The sequence below is a fragment of the Cryptomeria japonica genome, chromosome 8 (genome assembly GCF_030272615.1).
Source record: "Cryptomeria japonica chromosome 8, Sugi_1.0, whole genome shotgun sequence".
Classification (NCBI taxonomy): Eukaryota; Viridiplantae; Streptophyta; class Pinopsida; order Cupressales; family Cupressaceae; genus Cryptomeria; species Cryptomeria japonica.
In genome coordinates this window covers 122840363-122861004 of record NC_081412.1, presented here as the reverse complement: position 1 = coordinate 122861004, position 20642 = coordinate 122840363, and the positions used below count along the sequence as shown (strand labels likewise).

At 34.4% G+C, this 20642-nt stretch overlaps 1 protein-coding gene across 5 annotated transcripts; it reads right to left on the bottom strand.

Annotated features, from left to right (window-relative positions):
* Positions 1 to 1249: 1249 nt before the first annotated feature.
* LOC131041582 (tRNA (carboxymethyluridine(34)-5-O)-methyltransferase) lies at positions 1250 to 16651 on the bottom strand. Of its 5 annotated transcripts, none has more exons than XM_057974711.2 (3): positions 16498 to 16651; positions 5481 to 6813; positions 1250 to 1728 (listed from the first exon to the last, which is right to left on the bottom strand). In XM_057974711.2, exons 1-3 carry the CDS (start codon positions 16583 to 16585, stop codon positions 1644 to 1646), a joined length of 1506 nt encoding a protein of 501 aa, XP_057830694.2. In that variant the 5' UTR covers positions 16586 to 16651; the 3' UTR covers positions 1250 to 1643. The 5 variants fall into 5 exon arrangements, with proteins under 5 accessions (XP_057830694.2, XP_057830695.2, XP_057830696.2 ...); XM_057974712.2 differs by having other exon boundaries at positions 5481 to 6889; positions 16498 to 16633; XM_057974713.2 differs by having other exon boundaries at positions 5481 to 6892; positions 16498 to 16623.
* Between the last annotated feature and the right edge of the window lie 3991 nt (positions 16652 to 20642).

Here is a 20642-nt window from a genome sequence, read left to right as displayed (position 1 = left end):
GCTAGTGAAGAGAAATGTGAACCTATTTTATGAAATTGAATTTAAAATAGTTCTAAAGATCAGAAACATGAATTTGGAGACCAGACTAATTTCACACACGACAATGTCACTTGTAAACTCATTAATACATTTAAAATCCCCTAATCAAAGAGAACAAAAAACATAAAGGAAAAGACTTGGATGTGCAATTTTCACAATTGCAACTCTACATATATCATATTTAAAGCACCAATAAATATACTCTCTCTGAAACCCTTCACTTAAGCTTAGTTATTCGAGTAATGAAAGTCCTCTTGAAGATCAATATAAGGGCGTGCCCCACAAATTTCTGTCCCATCCGACTCACGAATGACAAAATGCGCCAAGGGATTCCTCTAAGAACTCGAAAGCTTCTAATTTTTTTAAGTTATTAGTTTTTAAGAACAAAAACCATAACCTCACGAGCCTGGAGCTCGAACAAGTTCTCACTGATTTGCATAAATGAGGTTAACTCTGTCTTTGTCACTCGTGCCTCTCATCAACGAAAATATTGATATTAATCAGGTCTAGCAGATGTATGTCACCTACCACTCAGGCCAGTTTGCAAAATACACAATGGCGGCAGCACAATTAAACATGGTACATGGCAGCAGAATGGTAGCCTATAGGCATCGAAACCAGGAAAACCAATTCCAAAAGTATTTGTCAAAAATTATATCCTACCCCATTTCGGTCTACAATCTTCCTCTCAAATTCAAATATGGATTTTTCAAATAGAAATTTTCGATTAAAATAGTTGCTCCAGAGTGCCCTGCCACGTTCCATTTCATATAATTTTCCTCAAAACCAATGTTAGGGGGCTTGCATTTGCCATCTCATTCCTAGTTACTATGAAATTAGCCAATTCCCTAAAACCTGAAAAATAGGGTATATTGCGATGGATATAAAACATATGAAGCATTATGTAGATAATTTTCAACTTGAATTTCAAACATTTTGACGGGTGAAATGATGCTGAACCTTATGCAGATCATTTACAAGCTAACTTCCACGAAGCATTGTTAAGTGCACTAATATTTTCTCTTTCATTTTCATTTATATGAGGGTAACAGTATTTCTAGAATGTATTTTATATTTACTCGTGAGAATATTTCAAGAAATATTTACTCGTCAGAATATTTCAAGAAATAAAGATCATGACAACTTTCCTCCAACGATTATTATGTGTCATTACAATATCTTTATAAATGACACACATCTCAACAAAAAATAAATTTCAAATGGAACTTATCAACATTAAGTCAAAACATATAGAGTGGCCAAATCTAACACTGGTAACGTTTATAAGCTGACATGATACTCTGAATATAATTTGCAGCTACTAAACATTGTAAAACAAGTTACAATCCCAAATGATTTCATTATCAGAAGGATAAATTTTGCAACATCTTTTCGAGCGAGAGAACTGCTTTAGCTGCTTTAAAGCAACAAATATTAAGATTTGACATTCAAGGGAGTTGGTATTTAAAAATCATCATCGTAAGGACCCACAGTAGAAAGCAGCGACAATTTGGGGTTGCAATCACTCCACTTCCATTTATATAAAGTATAAAATGGAGAAGTAACACTTTACAACAATCCCAAGAAAGTTTTGAATGTACGTTTCACGTTTTCTCAATAATTATACACCAGTTTGATTTATCATAAAATTTATCAACAATAAGTGCATTGCTGACACCTGAAACCAACCTGCAAAACGGGAAATTATCTGTCAAAGACTTAAACTCTACTGAAATAAAAGCTATAAAAGAACAAATGACCCAGGACAATGTGCAGTCAACCGTAATCGTATACTGCCTATACATTACAATTAAATGTTGGTAATCTGACCAAAATATGATAAAAAAACCATATTCCCTGTGGACACGTCCCCTGCCAAAAATGACCATCCCCCATAGGGAACATTTTGTGGTCTCGTCCCGACTCCATCTCCCTTTTTTGAAAAAAAAGGAAAAATTAGGAGACATCCCTGGTACCTTTTTTTCTAGAGCGGGCCGGGGGAGGTGGGTGGAGGAGGGGGTACTCGGTACATCAGAGGATGGCTAAGTGCCCTCAACCGCCCAAGTGCTTTTGCTGCCTTCTTAAAAAAGCACACACAATTTTGGGAAAAATGAGAGAGGCATGGGTGTGCCCACAAGAACCCCCCAAGCCCTTTAAATTAAACCTAAACCTGAAACAACCCCAAAAATAACTATAAACATAAAGCTAACTCATTTTGATATTTTCCAATTTACAAAAGAAAAAGAAAAAAAAGAGAACAGCAATGAAAAGATGAGAACAGCGGCATAAAGAAGACAATGGAGCATCAAATTCACATCATTTGAAGTAAGTTTACCAACCCCTATATATTTGTTAAAATTCCTTTGAAATTCTTTTTAACTTTTTTTGAAGTTCTAAACATTTAGAGAGAATCATTTATTTATATTTTGTTTTATGTTTGCACTTGCAACTGTGTTTCAAATTTTCAACAAAAAGAAACAACGAACAGCAATGAAGGTAATGAGAGTGAAGATATTGAACTTTAAATTCGACAAAAAAAACTATAAGTCGTAGAAATATGGCTGCCACTGAGGCTTATTCTAGGAAGTGAGAGTGTTGTAGGGCCTGAGGTCAAGTAAACCATTTGAATACCCTTCTCAACTCCTCAAACAACATCCAAAAGGCTCATTTAATCCCAAAAAAACTTTCTTACAATCTGCAACACACAGATGATAAAAGAAATTCAAGGGGCAGTAGAGTGCGGCTGTCATCTGTGCAAGAAAAAATGTAATTGAAGTTATACAAAAGTTTATTCTCATCTTTTGTGCATAAGTGGATTAGGTGCAAAAGGTTGTGAAAAAATAGCACTAAATGAAAAAGCCAAGATAATTAGGTTGCACATGGAGGAGGCAAGAAATAAAAGAATTCCAATAAAGACTATGCAGTCTAGTGTGTCATTGACTACCAAAACCATAGATGTTGGAAGTCGAAGGAGAATGGGTTTTAATTCTACAAAGGGAAAGAAGAAAACCACTGCTACAAGGTTGTTTAATGCACAACCATGAGAGGAGACTAAGTCTTTCGTGGCTAAATTTTATGCTCATGCCACCATTTCATGTGGCAGGTTCTCCCTACTTTTAACAAATATTCAAAGATATAAAAAATTGTTGGTCCCTCATTTGCCCTCTTTGGAGAACATAAGCTATGCACCACCCTCCTTGATGGAGAATATTCTAAAGTGAATATGTTGATGGAAGAAATAAGGCAATCTGGATAAAGGATGGCTGCTCCATCAATCATACACTATTTCCACATGGAACCAGTAGTGATACCTTGATTTTTTATCATCCTCCTATCAGCATGTTTACAATTTAGGTGGCAGAGTCATTTTAGGCATTGCCTCATTCATAATAACACAAGGGGCTTTTCTTTGCTTTTCCCCTTTCAAAAGTTCTTGTGCCTCCTTCATAGATAGTTACACTTAAATCCGCTTTCAAAAGTTCTTGTGCCTCTTCTTCATAGATAGTTACACTTAAATCATAGTTACAAGATTCGCCCAAACTCAGAAACTGGGTGGCAAGTCTGGTCAGACTCGATGGGCTAGCCAAGTGTTGTCTACAAAACTTGGTTATGCCAGTTATGTGGAAATGATGATATTCATTTCATATGCAAGCACAAAGGCAAAGAGAGAATTGAAGAAAAATATAATATTATAAACCATTTAAACAAAATCCATCAAATATTGTTAGGGTTTAATTACTGATCTAAGACTTCAACACTTGTATTTTATGAAGGGTTTGTAGGACTTGTTGGCAGGATATAGAAGGCTGCGAGGCACCACAGATGGGCTGCGAGGCACCACAGATGTCATTTATGTCATTTCTAGACCCATATATCCATTATATACCCCTTAAATAACCTTAAAACACCTCTAATATGGATAAATAAGCTATAAAGAACTTAAAAGTAAAATATTATAGAATAAAAATCAAATTCGTGGGAATAAGATAATTAAGAGTAATTTTGAAAGGATGAGATGGAAAGACATTATGAAAAGGCACTAAGAGGATATATAAAGAGAGAAAAGTGGGAGATAAGAGCGTGAAATAGTCTGTAACTGGAAACACGTGTGGCACAATATGAACTAAATATCTATGAGAATGTGTGAAATATATATGTGATATATGTATATATCGATGAAACATGATAAATGAATAATAAGACATGTGTAAGCCATTAAAGTATATGAATATATGTTGTTGCGGATGTATATAAATGAATACATGTAATTTATTATTAATTTGTTTACACTTATTGCATATATAAGTTACCCCTTATTATTGCATCCCACCAAGATTTACTACACAACACAATATTAAAACTAAGACTTCAATCAAGGTTTTTCTGTCAGCAGAACTCTTAGAGCTTGGTTAAATTGATAAAATTGTGAAAAATGGCATGTACCATGAAGGTCTTGATAGCAAAGACTCCAGGCCTGGACCCTGCCATATACCATTTTGGGCCATGCCAAATGGAAAAACAACTTTTTTCCCAATTAAATCCCCAGTAACTAAATTACAAATATACCTTTGGTTTGCTGAGTTAATCCATATCCTAAGTAAAACTCCAATGGCTGTAGCAAGAATTGCAAACTTGTTAGAGATACAAGCACAAGACCCCGCATAGAGCTAGTGTTGTTGTGGGTTGAGTGCTACAAACTCTTCTTTACCATGACTCGGTGTTGTAATTGTTGTTTTTGATGACATGGATATCATTATCCATTAGTGTTGTACACTTTAAACAGTTGAGAATATTAAAAAATGTTGTTTGCTTCAACTATATCCACATATGTACTCATTTGATCAGTGTATACTTGTGTATGCGATCAAAGTAACTTCTAATTGATATAGTTATATTGTCTTTGAAGTTAATTTATCAAAGAGTGCATGGTAAAAGCTTTTGATTGTTAAAGAAATTCTATATTTCATGGTTTTTCAATCTGTTGAGTCTAAGTGCCAAGTCCAAGTCCATGTCTTGTAACTATGGATGAAATATATTAAGAGAGAGAGAGAGAGAGAAATTTTGCATGTGATATTTGAAGGTTATGACCCTTATTTTTGGACAAGGTGCATGCCAAGCATGCCATCAAGGCGGCTTGTTTTCTTCTGTGACTTTCTGGTGCTAGTCCTTCCAATAGGCAGATGAGGATGAAATTGAAATCATTAGTTATTCTGGTCCTTCTTGTGGCCCTGATAGTTTCTATCTTGACTATTGAAACCCTCTTAGTGTGGACTCTGGAGAATCGCATTTTTGTTTATATGAGATATCTCATTAGGAAAATAAAGGTAATCGTACTTGGCCAGTTGCGACTGATATGTATTTTCTGCTTGAGTTTATTATAATAGGAGAGTTCTTCCTCAGTTTACAAATCAAACAAAAAATGAAGAGAAGCATAAGCATACCTTTCAAGCTCTCCCTCGGTAAATACATGGTAGTAACGATTGTAAACAACAGCCCCCTTTTTATCATCTTTCTTTGCAAACCCACTTGCAATAGCTTGAGCAGATGTTCCACTAACTTCTGCCCGATGGTAAGGTAAATGCCAAGGTACAAAAAATTCTTGTTGTTCTCTCTCACTTCCTTTTGAAAGAATGGAAACCTCACCCTCTGCAATATCTTTCTTAGTCTCAGTTGCCTCTACACTTTCTGGGTATTGCATTTTATGAGAATGTGTGATGTGTTCTTCATTGTTTTCAGTAAGCAAATCCTGACCACCTGAATCGTCATTTGCTGATTCCTGAATGCTTTCCAGAGCAGCAGTTGATGAACTAGACTCAAAACTGCTAGTTGTTCCCACCCACTGCTCCGTATACTTCTGTGCAAGAGGGGTCCATTTTGTAAGCAAAGATCTATCTTCCTGCTCAACAGCCCAAACAGTTATCAGAACCTTTCCTCCCTTATGGACTATTCTCACAAGTTCCTCTATTGCCTTTTTCCTGCGTTCTTCAGTACTAAGATGGTGCAAAACAGCTATGGATATTGCAGCATCACCAAACCCATTTCTGTAAGGAAGATTGATTGCATCTGCAACCAAAACTTCATGTCCTCTACTTCCACAGATGTTGATCAAGGAAGAACTTATATCACAACCTATAAAAAAACAATTTGGATTGAAGCCTAGATATTTTCCATTGCCACATCCAGCATCCAAGATGATTGACCCTGGTGTCAGGGAATCAAGAAACTTGGCTACTTTTGGCCACTTAGCAAATCTTGTCGAGCTGAAGTGAGGTGCAATAGCATCATAAACATTATGAACATATTTCTTTTCAATAGCTGGTGTAAAATTAGCACTAACAGGATATTTGTCATTCTGTGTTGAGAACATTGCCTGTGTTCTCTGAAGATTTCCATCGGTGGTTGCTGGATCCAAATTACCAGAATTCATTGGAAGAGCATTAGATGATAATGTCATTTTCTTTTCAAAAAAGCTGAAGGGTAGTCTGTTTCTAAAATTTAAGGATGACAAATTTCTTGAAAACGGACTTGTATTTGAGGTTGCACATATCCCACCGCGGCCTTTCCCATTAATCTTATCTGAAAGATCACTAAACTGTGATTCATATGGTACTTTCATACCTTCTCCATTTGCTGCATTCAACTTTGTCACCATACTACATTCAGAAAGAAACTCTCCATGTGGAAACACTAATACTGAAGAAATTTGATGGTATTCAATCATACAAATTGATTTATTGATGTTTCTCCCATTGTGTTCAGGCTTTGACTCCAATTCTTTATCATAGGCAATAAGAGGGGCCTTAGAAACATAATGCAATCAGAACTGATGGTGGCACGATCCAAAACAAACCTGCTAAAATTTAATATAACAAGCGAAAGAACAGAAGCCAAATATATATATTACTTCTTTGAGACCTTGCAGTTAAAAGCAAAAAGGTTGTACTATTTTTAGAAAATTACTATTAGCAATAAAAATGACATAAGACCTAAAAAACATTAAAAATGTAAAAAATGTTGAGAATGGATCTACAGCAATGATAAGATAGCAGCAGAAGATCTGTGTAAATCGCTATAAAAAATCCAGCTTCTATACTTCCAATAGAGAATATGTCTGTTGAAATCTTATCTTAAATAGAAAAGGGCTTACAAGTAGGCAAACCATAACATTTTTTAATATCCCCTAAAACAACCTGCCAGACTATGGTCCACATTCAAGTTGATGCAAACAGCCAAGGGTTTCAAACATGGAAGGCACACCCTTATGATAAATGCAGCAGTTTTCAACATGGGAATTGTATGAAAGGAGAAGCCCACTCCAAAACAATGGCAACTTTATCTACCAACCAAAAGCAAAGGAAAAAATGATTCCCTGTATGAATATATCTGACAAATGACTATTCTGTTGGACTAAAATATCCTTTTAATTATCGATTCAGATCAAAAGGGTCTATGCACTATCTGAATATGAAAATGGAATCGATTATTTATATTGGAATGCTATATCCTAAGTTGTTACTTTACAGACTTGAAAAAATAAACAAAAAATTGTTATCAACTGCAAAGACTTCTGTCAAAGAGATGTATCCATTATTTAAAACAATAGGCTGAACTTTCCACAGTTGCGTTGCTCATTTATTTTTAAGTTTTATATAATCTATAATCCAAGATGTTGTAACTTAAGTACACACATCAAAATGGAGATAATGTAAGTTGATGCATGGAATCAGTACCACATTTCAGTTTATGCATTCTTTATTGGCACAAAGCAATGGAGGTGGGATCTAAAGTTTTAGCCGGCAGGGCTTTGATCTATAAACTCAAAAAGGTCTGTCTGAAGGATGTCAAACTACATAAATGAGTTGTGGACCTTTGGAAGGAGCAATGAGTATCAAGTTATGATTGGACCTCAAAGGCTATTTTATCACAGGATTTTATGTGAACAAGAAAGAATGATCATGATTCTTGACATCAATGACAACAATGACATCCATATGTGTAACAGTTTTTGCATCCATATGTGAGTATAAAACGCCTTTGGCGTAATCAAATACAATCTACATCTTCCTCTTTCCCCTCCTAGTGTAACTAAATATTTTGGGCCTCAAACTAGAAGTTAAGTCAATATTGAAATAATGATTGATTGTGTCCTCAAAAATTATTTCACTTTCCTCTAATGCATACAACTTTGCTATTTTTGTTGCTTCTCTTTCCAAATCAACAAGATATTGATTGTGTAAGCTTGACATCACTATGTTCTTTGACAATCCAACAAGTTGATGGCATCATGAAAAGGACCCTCCCCCTTTTTCGTTTGAAGGGGTAGGTTGTACCAAACAAAGGCAAGGTCATTGAGGCACTTCTAGGTCAATTTGCTTCTCTTCTTCATGTGAATGCTCTCAAATAGGCTCCAATTGCATTCGCACCAAAAAACAATATATAGCTAGGGCAAAACATGGATAGCTAGCCATAAAGATTTGGTGCCCCAACACCATAATTCTCCCACCACAATTCTTCAAAACAAACATATACAAAAATATAAAAATGTAATAAAAAATTTAGAGCTTGATCAAACTTTCTCATAACCTATTCCTATATACCCTCATGGAGCTTCATTTACTTTTCTCAACATATCCTACCAAAATGGTGATAGAACAACATTAAAGGACAAAGTGTTTGCATAAAGACATCTTGCAATGGTTTGATTTGGAGTCTCTCTAGCATCATTTTGAAACGCTCTCTCTAATAGCCCCCTCATTTTCTTCACATTAGCAAGTTCTTTAGCTATACCCAAAAATGGGTGGCTCTCTATTACAACATTATGGAAGACACTATGAATGGACAAGCAGAGAACCTTTGTGATCCCCTTCCTCTCCTCAAAGGATGGTTTGCACTAGGAGCAATTCTTGCATCTTCTTCCTCTTGCTCACTAATATATTCTACTATTTGATGAGGTAGCTTACCTTTACCACCCTTTCCTAGACATGCTTTGATTTCCATATTGGAAATGGCACAGAAATGGACTTTCATCCAACTATACTTCACATTACTAATACTACATATCCAAACAAATGTTCCACCACCTTGAATTTGTTCTATCATTCGTACATGCCTCCATAAAGCTAAATTTAGGTCGGTTTTGAAGGTGAGTCAACCAATGGAGTTAGTATTCAGCACCATTATACTACCTACAACAATTTTTTTAAAATCAAATATTTAAATTTATATATTTATTTTTAAATTGAAAAACTAGAGCAATTATAATATTAATTATTAATTATTGACAACATAAATAATATTTATCGTATATACAATATCAATAAATTATAATTAATTATTAAATTATTAATATTGTATTAGTAATTAGTTATTAAACTATTGAGTCGCTAACAACCAAGGTTGCCATGAGACCGGTATTGGTGCATGTACAGAAGACTGTACCAGTACCGATACATCTATTTTTTTAAATAGGAGATGGGGGTACTCAGAGATGCCATTTTTTTAATCTATTATAATAATTTATAGAAAATATCATGACATTGAACTTTCAACACATCAGTAAATTATAATTAATTATTATATTATTAATATAGTATTAATAGTTAGTTATTGAACTATTGAGTCATTAACAACCAAGATTGCCATGAGACTGTTATTGGTACATGTACATAAGACTAGTATCAATATTGATACATCTATTTTTGAAAATAGGAGATGGGGATACTTGGAAATGCCATTTTTTAAAAATACTATAATAATTTATAGAAAATATCATAACATTGAACTTTCAATACAGTAAATCCTTTGGCAAGGATATGTCCAATACTAAATAGGGAATGGAAAACATTCAAGAGAAAAAGGAAGTATCAAACACCCAACAGCAATCTAGATCTATAAGATAAAAGAAGCAAAACGTTCATCTAGAACCAAAAGATCCATCAAAAGCAAAGGAAAATTCATAGGAATCAATGAAATTCGACAGTGTATAAGCAAACTAAAGGAAAGGGCCCAAATCAACAAGTTGAATCTTTCAACACTACAAATCCTTATGCTATTTCGTGTGATTATATATATGAGAATATGAATATAAACATACTCACAAGAATGCAAAAGGAAAATGTATTATCATAGGCAAATTTTCAACTACCAAGGATCTAGTAGAGTTCACCCCCATTGTGTATACCTCAAAGTCTACATAAAGGAACAACAGTAAGAATATAGAAAATATGAATATCTTTTGAGTTTTGCATCGAGCTGCAAATAGCCAAATGGAAAATAATAATGATACACAAGGACACGTCCCCTGCCCTGTAAATTGGCGTCCTCGTCCCCCAGGTGTTTCAAGGATGGTGGGACATTAAAAGGGTGTTCCCCCTGTTTGGAAATTTGCAAGAAACGTAGGAAACATCCTCGAACCGTGCCCGAGGATGGCAAGGCATCCCCCATGGCTGGGGACCATTTGGCCAATAAAAAAAAGCATTTTAAAAAAAAAAATTCTTCTAATGTGATGTGGGGGTCTCACAAACACTCCCACACCACACTAAAACCCTAACTTGAGCTAAAGGCTAAAAGGTAAAACAAATCACTAACCCAGCAAACTGTTTTACCATTATTTCATTTTCATTTGCTCAGTTTTTGCTCACTCTGAGAGAGTTTGGTTCTTGGAGAAGAAATTAGACTCATTTAGAGGAGAGATTGGAATGATTAGAGGAGATATTGGACTGATTTTTGTTTTGCTTCAAGTCTGAAACAACTTATCAGCTGCAAGTTTGAAGCTACAACCAAGGTATGTAATTTTTTTTTAGTTTTCTAAGTTTTTAGCTTGTTAGTAAGTTTGAAGATTGAAAAATATTTTCATTGATTTGGTTTCAGACTTTCAACCTGTAAGAACCCTGCTGGTTCTAACTTTTCTGAAATGCTAATTCTGATTTGTTTTTGTGTTTTTCAATAGATTTGAATAATTTAAAGTAAAAAATGACAAGTTTGCCAAGCAAGAATTGCACATAAAACTGAATAGAAACGGAATTGAGAGCAACTGCAACTATATTATGAATAAGATAACTGCTACACTTAATTCTACCACTAATTGCATACCTGTAGGTCCTCAGCTTATTTTAAATGAATAATTCTGGTGTTTGCCAGCCAAAACTGGGAAACTGACCAAAATAGGTGTACAAGTCTAAAATACAATTTTTCCAAGCCAGAAAGTAGATGAATCAACCTATTAGAGCTAAGCGTTGAGGATGTTGTCACCAGAATGCAAATAAGGGAGGCGTTTCAGCCTCCAGTCAAAAACGTCCTTCCTCGAACCCCCACATGGCAAGCTGAAAAGTGTACGGCCAACAAAGGAGAAGTGTACGGCTTCTTTATTGAATTCAAAATGCTGCAAATGGGACATCTAAACCTGAATGCCGATGAAGCACATAAAGACTCCTGAATGAAGTCCTCCTAGTTTGCAATAATTTAGCTTATCTTTCACAACTTCAGAATCACAGATCCATGAAGAATTTTCATTCTTCAGTAGCAAACCCTCTGAAACCCCTGTCTCAGAAAATCCACAGAGCAAAGCAAAGAAATTCCAAATAATCATCAATAATGAGTTTTAATTGCCTTTTTTCTCCTTATTGTAAATGTTTGTACTTGCAGGAGATTTCATTATTCCTGCGATGGTTGTGAATCTATATTGTTCGACAATTTTGAGTTATGTGTTTGATTTTTTGGATTCTTTCATAGCTGGAAGGGTAATGGCTTCCTTGATAACCGTCACCGACCTATGTGCATGAAATAACAACTTCGTGGGAGCCTCGTGTGTGCTGGCAGCGGTTTTCGTATTTCATCCATTGAGAGGTTCTGATTGTTTCATCGCCTATGTGACTCTTTTGATAACTGGTTTATCTAACGGCTCACTTTGTAATTATCGATAGCTTATGTCTCTTCAGCTTTCCTTCTTCATCCCTCAAGAGATATCTTCGAGCCTTGTTCTTATATATTGTAGCGTTAGCAGGTTGTCGGGGGGTGCAAGAAGGGAGTCAAGATATATATATTTGCTTATGAGATCATCCGTGTGAGAAGCCTTGGATCTTCATCTGCATTTCTGCATCTTCTCTTCATATACGATTGATGTATGAGTATTTCACATTACAGAGAGCTTATGTGTTAGCCGTATGGTAGAAACCATAGTTTTAAGACTCGTGGACTCGCCACGGACTCGCGAGTCCAGTGGCGCCACGAGTCGACTCGCCATGGACTCGCGAGGCGCATCCTGGTGAGTCTTTTTGAAAGACTCGCGAGTCTTTCTAATTGACTCGCGCGAGTCTTTCACTTGGACTCACGAGTCTTTTGATTAGACTCGTGCAACCCAAAAAACAAGTCAAAAAATTATCTAAATCTTTTTTTTCAAGTCAGTCTCATTCCCTTCATTAGAATATATACATGAGATATAACATTTAAGTATAAGTGGCATTTCAATATGTCTTTTTCCTTTCTTATACTTTAAGTTATATTTCATGTATATATTGGCAGGATGTTTGAGAGTGGTTTTAGATCTCTAGGAATTATAATGCAAATTTTAGGTTTTAGAAGATCTTTTAAATTTTCAGACTTAGTCAAATTTCAGTAATGAGTAGGCTCATATTAGCATTCTCTCACCCTCTCTATATCACTCACTTTATATACCTCGAATTTTAGACCTATCTATCTCCCTATCACTCCTCCTCTATCCCCTCTCTCTACCACTCTCTATCTCAGTCTCTCCTCTCTCCCCCAAGATCTAGACCTATCATTATATGTAATTTTGTAAACATTTATAAACTTATGCTTCTGTTATACATTTTAAAGTTTGAAACTATAAGTATGTACTATGAATGATGAAATTTCAAATATTGAGTGTTTGGAGATCATATGACATGCGTAATGTTTCAATTATGGCTCTTATGTTCTCTAAATGCATTAATTTCTTTATGTTTTTTTGTAAAACTACGGTTTTTTTTTTGCTGAGTCTTTCGCGAGTCTTTCACGAGTCGGAGTCCGAGTCCAATTTTTTGGATTGCGGAGTCCGTGGTGAGTCCGAGTTTTCAAACTTTGGTAGAAACTATCAGTTGTCTGAGACATTATCGACCCTTTCTGTTAATTGTCAAGTGATTAAGCTTGTGAAGCTTTGTATCAGATATGTGCCTTTAATAAAGGTTGATTTTTGGTGTGGTTGGGTTTTTCACCCTCAGGTGGAGGGTTTTCCCAAGATAAATTTTTGTGTATCTTGTTCTTGTGAGATTTTTCTAAGTTCCAGATTTTTGTCTTATCTTTCTAGTTCGAACATTAACACTTATAACCCCAAAAGCACAAATTCCAAGAAAGTACGTCCAAATGGAATTTTAAATACATTAAACGTATTTAAATCACTTTTCAATAGTTTAAATTCATCTTGGACGCACTTTTTTCATTTAAATGATTTAAAATCACTTTTAATATTTCAAGTGACCTTTTAATTTTTTATAAAGTCACTTTATAATATTTAAGTGGCTTATAATTTTAATAAAGTCACTTTATGACTTTATAATATCCATATAAGTTAATTAAATAACTTAACCACTAAAATATTAATATCTATCTCAATATTCAGTCTTTTGACGTGTCGTCAAAAGATAGGGTCAACACTGAATAACCCCCATGTGTCCAGATGCCTTGACTAAAAATATCACAACTGCCAGATTGACTTACTATAAAACTATAAATAGTAAGTCCCTCAACTAAGAAGCCCATGCACAGACTGCAAAAGCCCTAGAACTGAAACCAAGACTGAACTAAAGAAGTGGAACTGCCACTGAGACTCTCTATCTTAAAGGTTAGCCTACGAGAGTCCAAAATAATAGGCTAATCCATCAGTCACTGAAACTGACTAGAGTTCCCATCACACAACCACAAACAAAAACACCGTAAAATGAGCAGCAGCAGTAGTGACAGTCATGAGGGTAATGAAAGTGAAAATGAAATGAACACAATGACAGTAGACCCTTCTCTACTTCTGAAATCGAACCTCAGCTTCTATTCTACAAGAACTTTCAACCCCTAGAAACCATTGTACGAATGTGACCGCCAACAAGGATAAAAATACAGGGGGCAGCAAGAAGTGGCTTCGTCAAGTTTACAAAATTCATTACCATGGGTGCTATACTAGGGTTACAGGCCATCTAGTGAGTGAGTGGAAAAGGTGTTAGCGTTTATGATTCAATAACATTGGAACAGCAGGTTGAAATGGCAAAGCTGGCATGAGTGAGGACAAAATTATTACTACAATTCACAATCAGAAACAATCATCTACTAATTTGCATGCTTCTTCCAATCTATTATTTAGAGAGAATTGTGATAGAGGGAAGAGGAAGGCCGTTGCAGGTGAGAAAAATTCAGTGATGGGGTTAATGAATATGCAAAAACGTAAGCAAGCCAATGATTTAATGGCCAAATTTTTAAATGCACATGCTCTTCCATTTCATTTGGCAAGGTCACCTTATTTAAAAACTATGTTGAGAGATATATTAACAGTTGGACCCTATTATGCCCCCCTGGAGAACATAGATTGAGTACATCCCTCCCTGACAAACAATATTCAAAAGTGACCATGATGGTGGAGGAGATGAGGCAAACATGGATTAGGACTGGCTGTTCCATTGTCATGGATGGGTGGACTGGTATTTGACATAGGCCACTCATTAATGTTATTGTTACATGCCCTGCTGGTTCATACTTTCTTAGAGCTATTGATTGTTCTAGGAAACTTAAGAATGCTGATTTTCAGTTTGCCATTTTGAAGGAGGTCATAGAGGAGGTTGAGCATTCTAATATTGTGCAGGTTGTGACAAATTTAGCTCATGTTTGTAAGTTAGTTAGTTCGATGATTGAGAGCGCTTACAAACATATTTTTTGGACTCCATGTTGTGTACATGCTTTGAAAGACATTGGCAAAATAGATTGGGTGAAGGTAGCAGTGGCAGAGGCTAGAGACATACAAATGTTTGTATGTAACCATCACACTTCAATTGCACTATTCCGGACTTACTCAAAAAAAGAATTCCTCAAACCAGTTGAGACTAGATATGCTAGCTATTATATTTTGCTGGAGAGTATTGTTGGAGGTGCAGGATGCTCTACAATCCATGGTTGTTTGTAAAGGAGAGGAACCCACTTCCCTCACACATATCAAAAATTCCCTCACGCACATATCAAAAACAATGTTAATACCAAAACTAAGGAAGATTTTAACTAGCTCATAAACCTGAGATTTTCACTCAAAAAAAACAATTTGAATTAACAAAGCTTTTAGCCTTTTAGTGTATTTGATGCCTTACAAATTGCCCTATCTTCCAAATATAATCAATGTGACATAGTCACAAGTAACATATTTTCTATTTCATTAAGTAATTAAAGCTTTCACAATGACTATATTCTTTGGGTAAGGATATGTAAGGGATTTGAACTTGAGTCTGCATATGAGCGTACCCATGTGCTAACCACAGCCCTTCGGGTGCTTCCACGATAGCTTTTAACGAAAATTTTGTATGTATAATCCATCAGGAATTGGTTTTTGTATGCAAGCAGAATTACACCAACCAATCTTATTCAGAAAATTCAATACCAGTTTTTGCGTGTCCCACTGTTCAGCAAACCAAGTTAAAAAAATGGCCAGTATAAATGAATATGTTTTTGAACTTTGTTTGGTAACATTCATACAAGAAGTAAAACACCATAACAGGGTAGTTCCTACAGGATTTTTGAGCCAATTGGCTAATTTTTCACAAAATATTCAAAATTATATTCGCTAATTGCAAATTCTCAACGAAATATTAACCAATTTTTCATATAAAATCTGCACAGTATACACATCCATAATTTTTGAATTATTCAGATTTATGCTATCAGATTTCCACAATCCATGCTATGATTCTTTTGATGCTTCTGGATTCGATTGTGTGAAAAAAAAATCATCAACGTTTCGAATCACACTGGGTGATTCATCATCCTCATGTTCGAAACATTGATGAAAAAAAAAATTCCGACAATCCAATCCAGAAGCATCAAAAGAATTATTCAGATTTGCCAATCATTCTATATACTTTAAAAGTATTCTACAAGCCTTACAAAGTTTCCCTAACCCATAATTTTTCAAACAATTTGAATTGTTTCCTTAGCGATTTGAACACAACCATACAAAACTAGGGTTCTCGTAGTTTCTACAGTCCATAAGATTTCAAGTATATTACCGCAAAATACTTCATTTAAACCAGCACAAAATCCTATGGACTTTCAAATACTTTGCCCCTAGATATTGAACAAAATAAAAACAGTGTGTGTTAAAAACTGACACGGGTTAGCAAAATAAGCTGGGTGATTGATACAATTTACGATGCAACCAAAGCTATCAAAATTTTGATGATATGCAAAATAAATTGGTTGATAATATAAGCTTACCTGGAAGTACGGCGGCTCTGTTTCTGATCAAACTAAAAGGCTTGAGTGATCTGAGAATGATAGCGCAAAAGCTGGACTTGCACTGCATTCTTTATCCAATATCGATTAGTTTTGATCAATTTTAGCTTAAAAGCATTTAACGAGTTTTTATCGCGTTTCGTGTTAGGTTATGGTGTACCTTTAATAATCCTACCGTTGGCACCACATATTGGATTCACCTATTTGCATTTTATTGTAAATGACTAGCAATTGCACATTGGTGTGTAATGGGTACGCCGAAGAGATATAGAAGGTCAATCATGATTTTTTAATCTATTTTGATTATATTTGTATAGTAGATAAGGTCAATTGGTAGGTCACTTAGAAAATGGTGCTGTTTATGCAAAAATGGTCTCAATGAAGAAATGATGGATTAAAATCAACTATGCATTCATTTTACCAAACATAAGTAAAATGAAACCTTTGAATCAAAAAGATAATTGAAATTCATTTCTAGGAGGCTCATGTTATGTTTACAATAGTTAAAGAAAGGAAGAGAGATTGATAGATAAAGAAAATGAGACATGTAGAGAGAGAGAGGGGGGGAAATGGTGTTGTTTATGCAAAAATGGTCTCAGTGAAGAAATGATGGATTAAAATCAACTATGCATTCATTTTACCAAACATAAGTGAAATGAAACCTTTGAATCAAAAAGATAATTGAAATTCATTTCTAGGAGGCTCATGTTATGTTTACAATAGTTAAAGAGAGGAAGAGAGATTGATAGATAAAGAAAATGAGACATGTATAGAGAGAGAGAGAGAGAGAGAGAGAGAGAGAGAGAGAGAGAGAGAGATGTCTAGGTAGAGGGGAAATGAAGAAGATAGAGTTAGAGACGAAGATAAACTAAGAGAGAAAGAGGGTTACAAATGAAGAAAAATATAGATGTAGAGGGAGAGATAGAGAAAAAGAGAGATATAGAGATATAGAGGGAGACAGAGAGATGTGTGAGCCAAATTGTAACTAACTCATCAACGAATATGTTGACATAGGTTGACACCTAGTATGGTGGCTATACCTTTGGTAAATCTTTTAACGAATAGTAATATTTTTAACAAAATATCAAATTATTTGTAGTTGACATGCATAACCTCAATTTGTTTTTTTTGACACATAGGAATTGTCATTTGGTGCCCTCATCTAGTTATACTTCTCAAAACATAAAACATTTGAGGAATTTTGTTGAGAGAATGTCAAGGGGGGAAGCTACTTAGAAATTGTATAAAAGGTGTCATTTTTCATTAAATATGTATGATGTCATATAATATTTATTGGTTTGACTTCGTTGTAGTTGATCTATTGTATCTTCTTTCTCACTTATGTTGTTTGTACTTATTTCTCACCTTTGGGAGTCTTAAATTACACTATGAAATGTTTGGTTCTTATATTCATGTTTGTCTTGCTTTAGTTTAACGTACAACCTTATGACCATACATTATGAGGTCAAGTCATCATAAATTCCATACAAGCGTGCACCCTTTTAATGATTTTTTATGTTGATAGTCACATTCTAAAATGAATTGACATTAGCTTTGATTTTCTATACAACCATTCAGTTTAATTTAATCTAAGTTCTTCTATTGTATCAATGCATTATTCATAAATTTAATTTTTAACTAAAATCTATATTATTTATATTATTACAAATGATATTAAATTAAATAAATAAAAAATAGAAGATAATATATTTTTTGCATATTTTTTGTGTAGTACATAAGGTCAATTGGTAAGCCATTTATCAAATGATGTTTTATGTGAAACAAGGTGTCAATGGAGAAGTGATAGCCCAAAAAGATGATGAGACCAATAGTCATGCATAAGAGGCTCTCATACTTGTGGAGTTGATATGACTTCACATGATTGATTGTTTTTTACAACTCAACTATAGATATTCACCCAAAGAAACAATTTGATCTCCATGTTACTTTGGTCTTAGTCCTAGGATAGGATGTGGGTATAGAAATTTGGTCTTAGTCCTAGGATAGGATGGGCAATGGCTACGCAGCGGACAAAATGGCCCGCTGCCATGCCTTCTCCATCCGATCCCCCCCATGCCATGCGATGCCATCACGCCGTCGATGGTCGTCCAATCAACTGCAGCAGTCCCATCAACCCGTACACCACACGGATCTCCCTGCTAACGCCCGGTTTTATGCGCTTTTCGTGCCATGTTTTTGGATTATTTTATATAATTGAATTATTTTTTAAGAAATTTTGAAAAATGTATGTTGATTTAAAAAAAAAAATATTATCAAAATAAATACATCCATTCAACATGTTTCTTTTTTAATCCAAATAAATAATAAATTTATAATCATTGTTGTTGTAACTAAAAATATTTTTTCATTTTAGTGAATTTATTTAAACGAGTTGTTAATTACTATTTTAACGATTATATATTATTATTTTTTCCATGTTTATATTTTAATTTTTCTAACATTTTTTTCTATATCAATTGATTGTACTAATAATTTTAAATTATTCAACAACTATATTTTTAATGTACTAATAATTTTAAATTAAATTAATGATTTATACAAAATTAAATAGAATTTTTTTATACAATAAAAGAGGTACTATTCATAAAATTAAATTAATGTTTCATACATGAATAAGTTAACCATTTTTTCTCTCATTTATTGTTGTACCTATGTTTATCATTGATAACTTAGTTATACTAGATCAATCTCTAGACAACTTCTTTTTGGACTATGATATAAGATAACTAGAAAAATAAGTGTATTATACATCCTGCCCTGCTTATAAAGAATAGAACCAAATACTCATGCTTGTTAATTCGATAGAATAAAATAAACAATATTCTCATTTTAATGATGCCTTTTCTTTTATAAAATGGAGATGCTTTGAATATTTCAATATGAAGTTCTATGTTTTCCTTGAAGATTTAAATAGAACCCCCTTCATAGTTAAAACACTTATTAGTTTGAATGAGTTTTAAATTGGGACAAGACTCTATTTGGATAAGATATGTATGGACAAGTACTAGTCAAATAAATCAATATCCTACTAGACACCTATATAGTGTTTTATTGACTTGTTTACTATCAAGGGTTCTAGACAAGTTAGTTCATGTCTCTATTAGTTTTGGTGAATGTTTATAGTTTTGCATTCTTAATCAAGTGACAATCCCTTTGGTGTACACCTCAAAATCAATAAAGTTCTAGACAAGTTAGTTCATGTCTCTATTAGTTTTGGTGAATGTTTATAGTTTTGCATTCTTAATCAAGTGACAATCCCTTTGGTGTACACCTCAAAATCAATAAACAAGTCAATAAACAAGTCAAGGTTAGAATTTACATCACGGTCAAGGTTATGATTATGGTTAGAGTTAGGGCTTAGCGCTTAGGGTTAAGGTTAGGGCTAGATTTAGGATTGTGATTAAGGTTATGATTAGAGATAGAATTAGAGTTATATCAATGTTAGGCTTAATTTTAGTCTTAGGGTTTAGGGTTGGGGTTCAATTAGAGCAAAATCAATAGCTCAAATTTAAGATTAGGGTTAGGATTATAGTTAGGGTTTACATTATTGTTAGGGTTGGGTTAATGGTTAAGGTTCAAATTTACATCATGGTTAGGGTTAGGGTTAAGTTTGTGGCTAGGTTGAGGATTTAGGTTATGGTTAGGATTATGTCTAGGGTTAGGGTTGATATCATAAGGTTAGGGTAAGGGTTAAGTGTTAGGGTTAGGATTATAGTTAGGGTTTACATCACTGTTAGAGTTAGGTAAATGGTTAAGGTTTGGATTTACATCATGGTTAGGGTTAGGGTTAAGTTTGTGGTTAGGCTGAGGATTTAGGGTTACGATTAAGATTATGTCTAGGGTTAGGGTTTATATCATAAGGTTAAGGGTTAGGGATACGACTATAGTTAGGGTTTACATCATTGTTAGGGTTAGGTTAATGGTTAAGGTTTGGATTTACATTATAGTTAGGGTTAGGGTTAAGATTGTGGTTAGACTTAGGATTTAGGGTCATGGTTAGGATTATGTCGATGGTTGGGGTTAATGGTTAGGGTTAGGATTATAGTTAGGGTTTTCATCATTGTTAGGGTTAGTTTAATGGTTAGGGTTAGACACAGGGGCTTCAC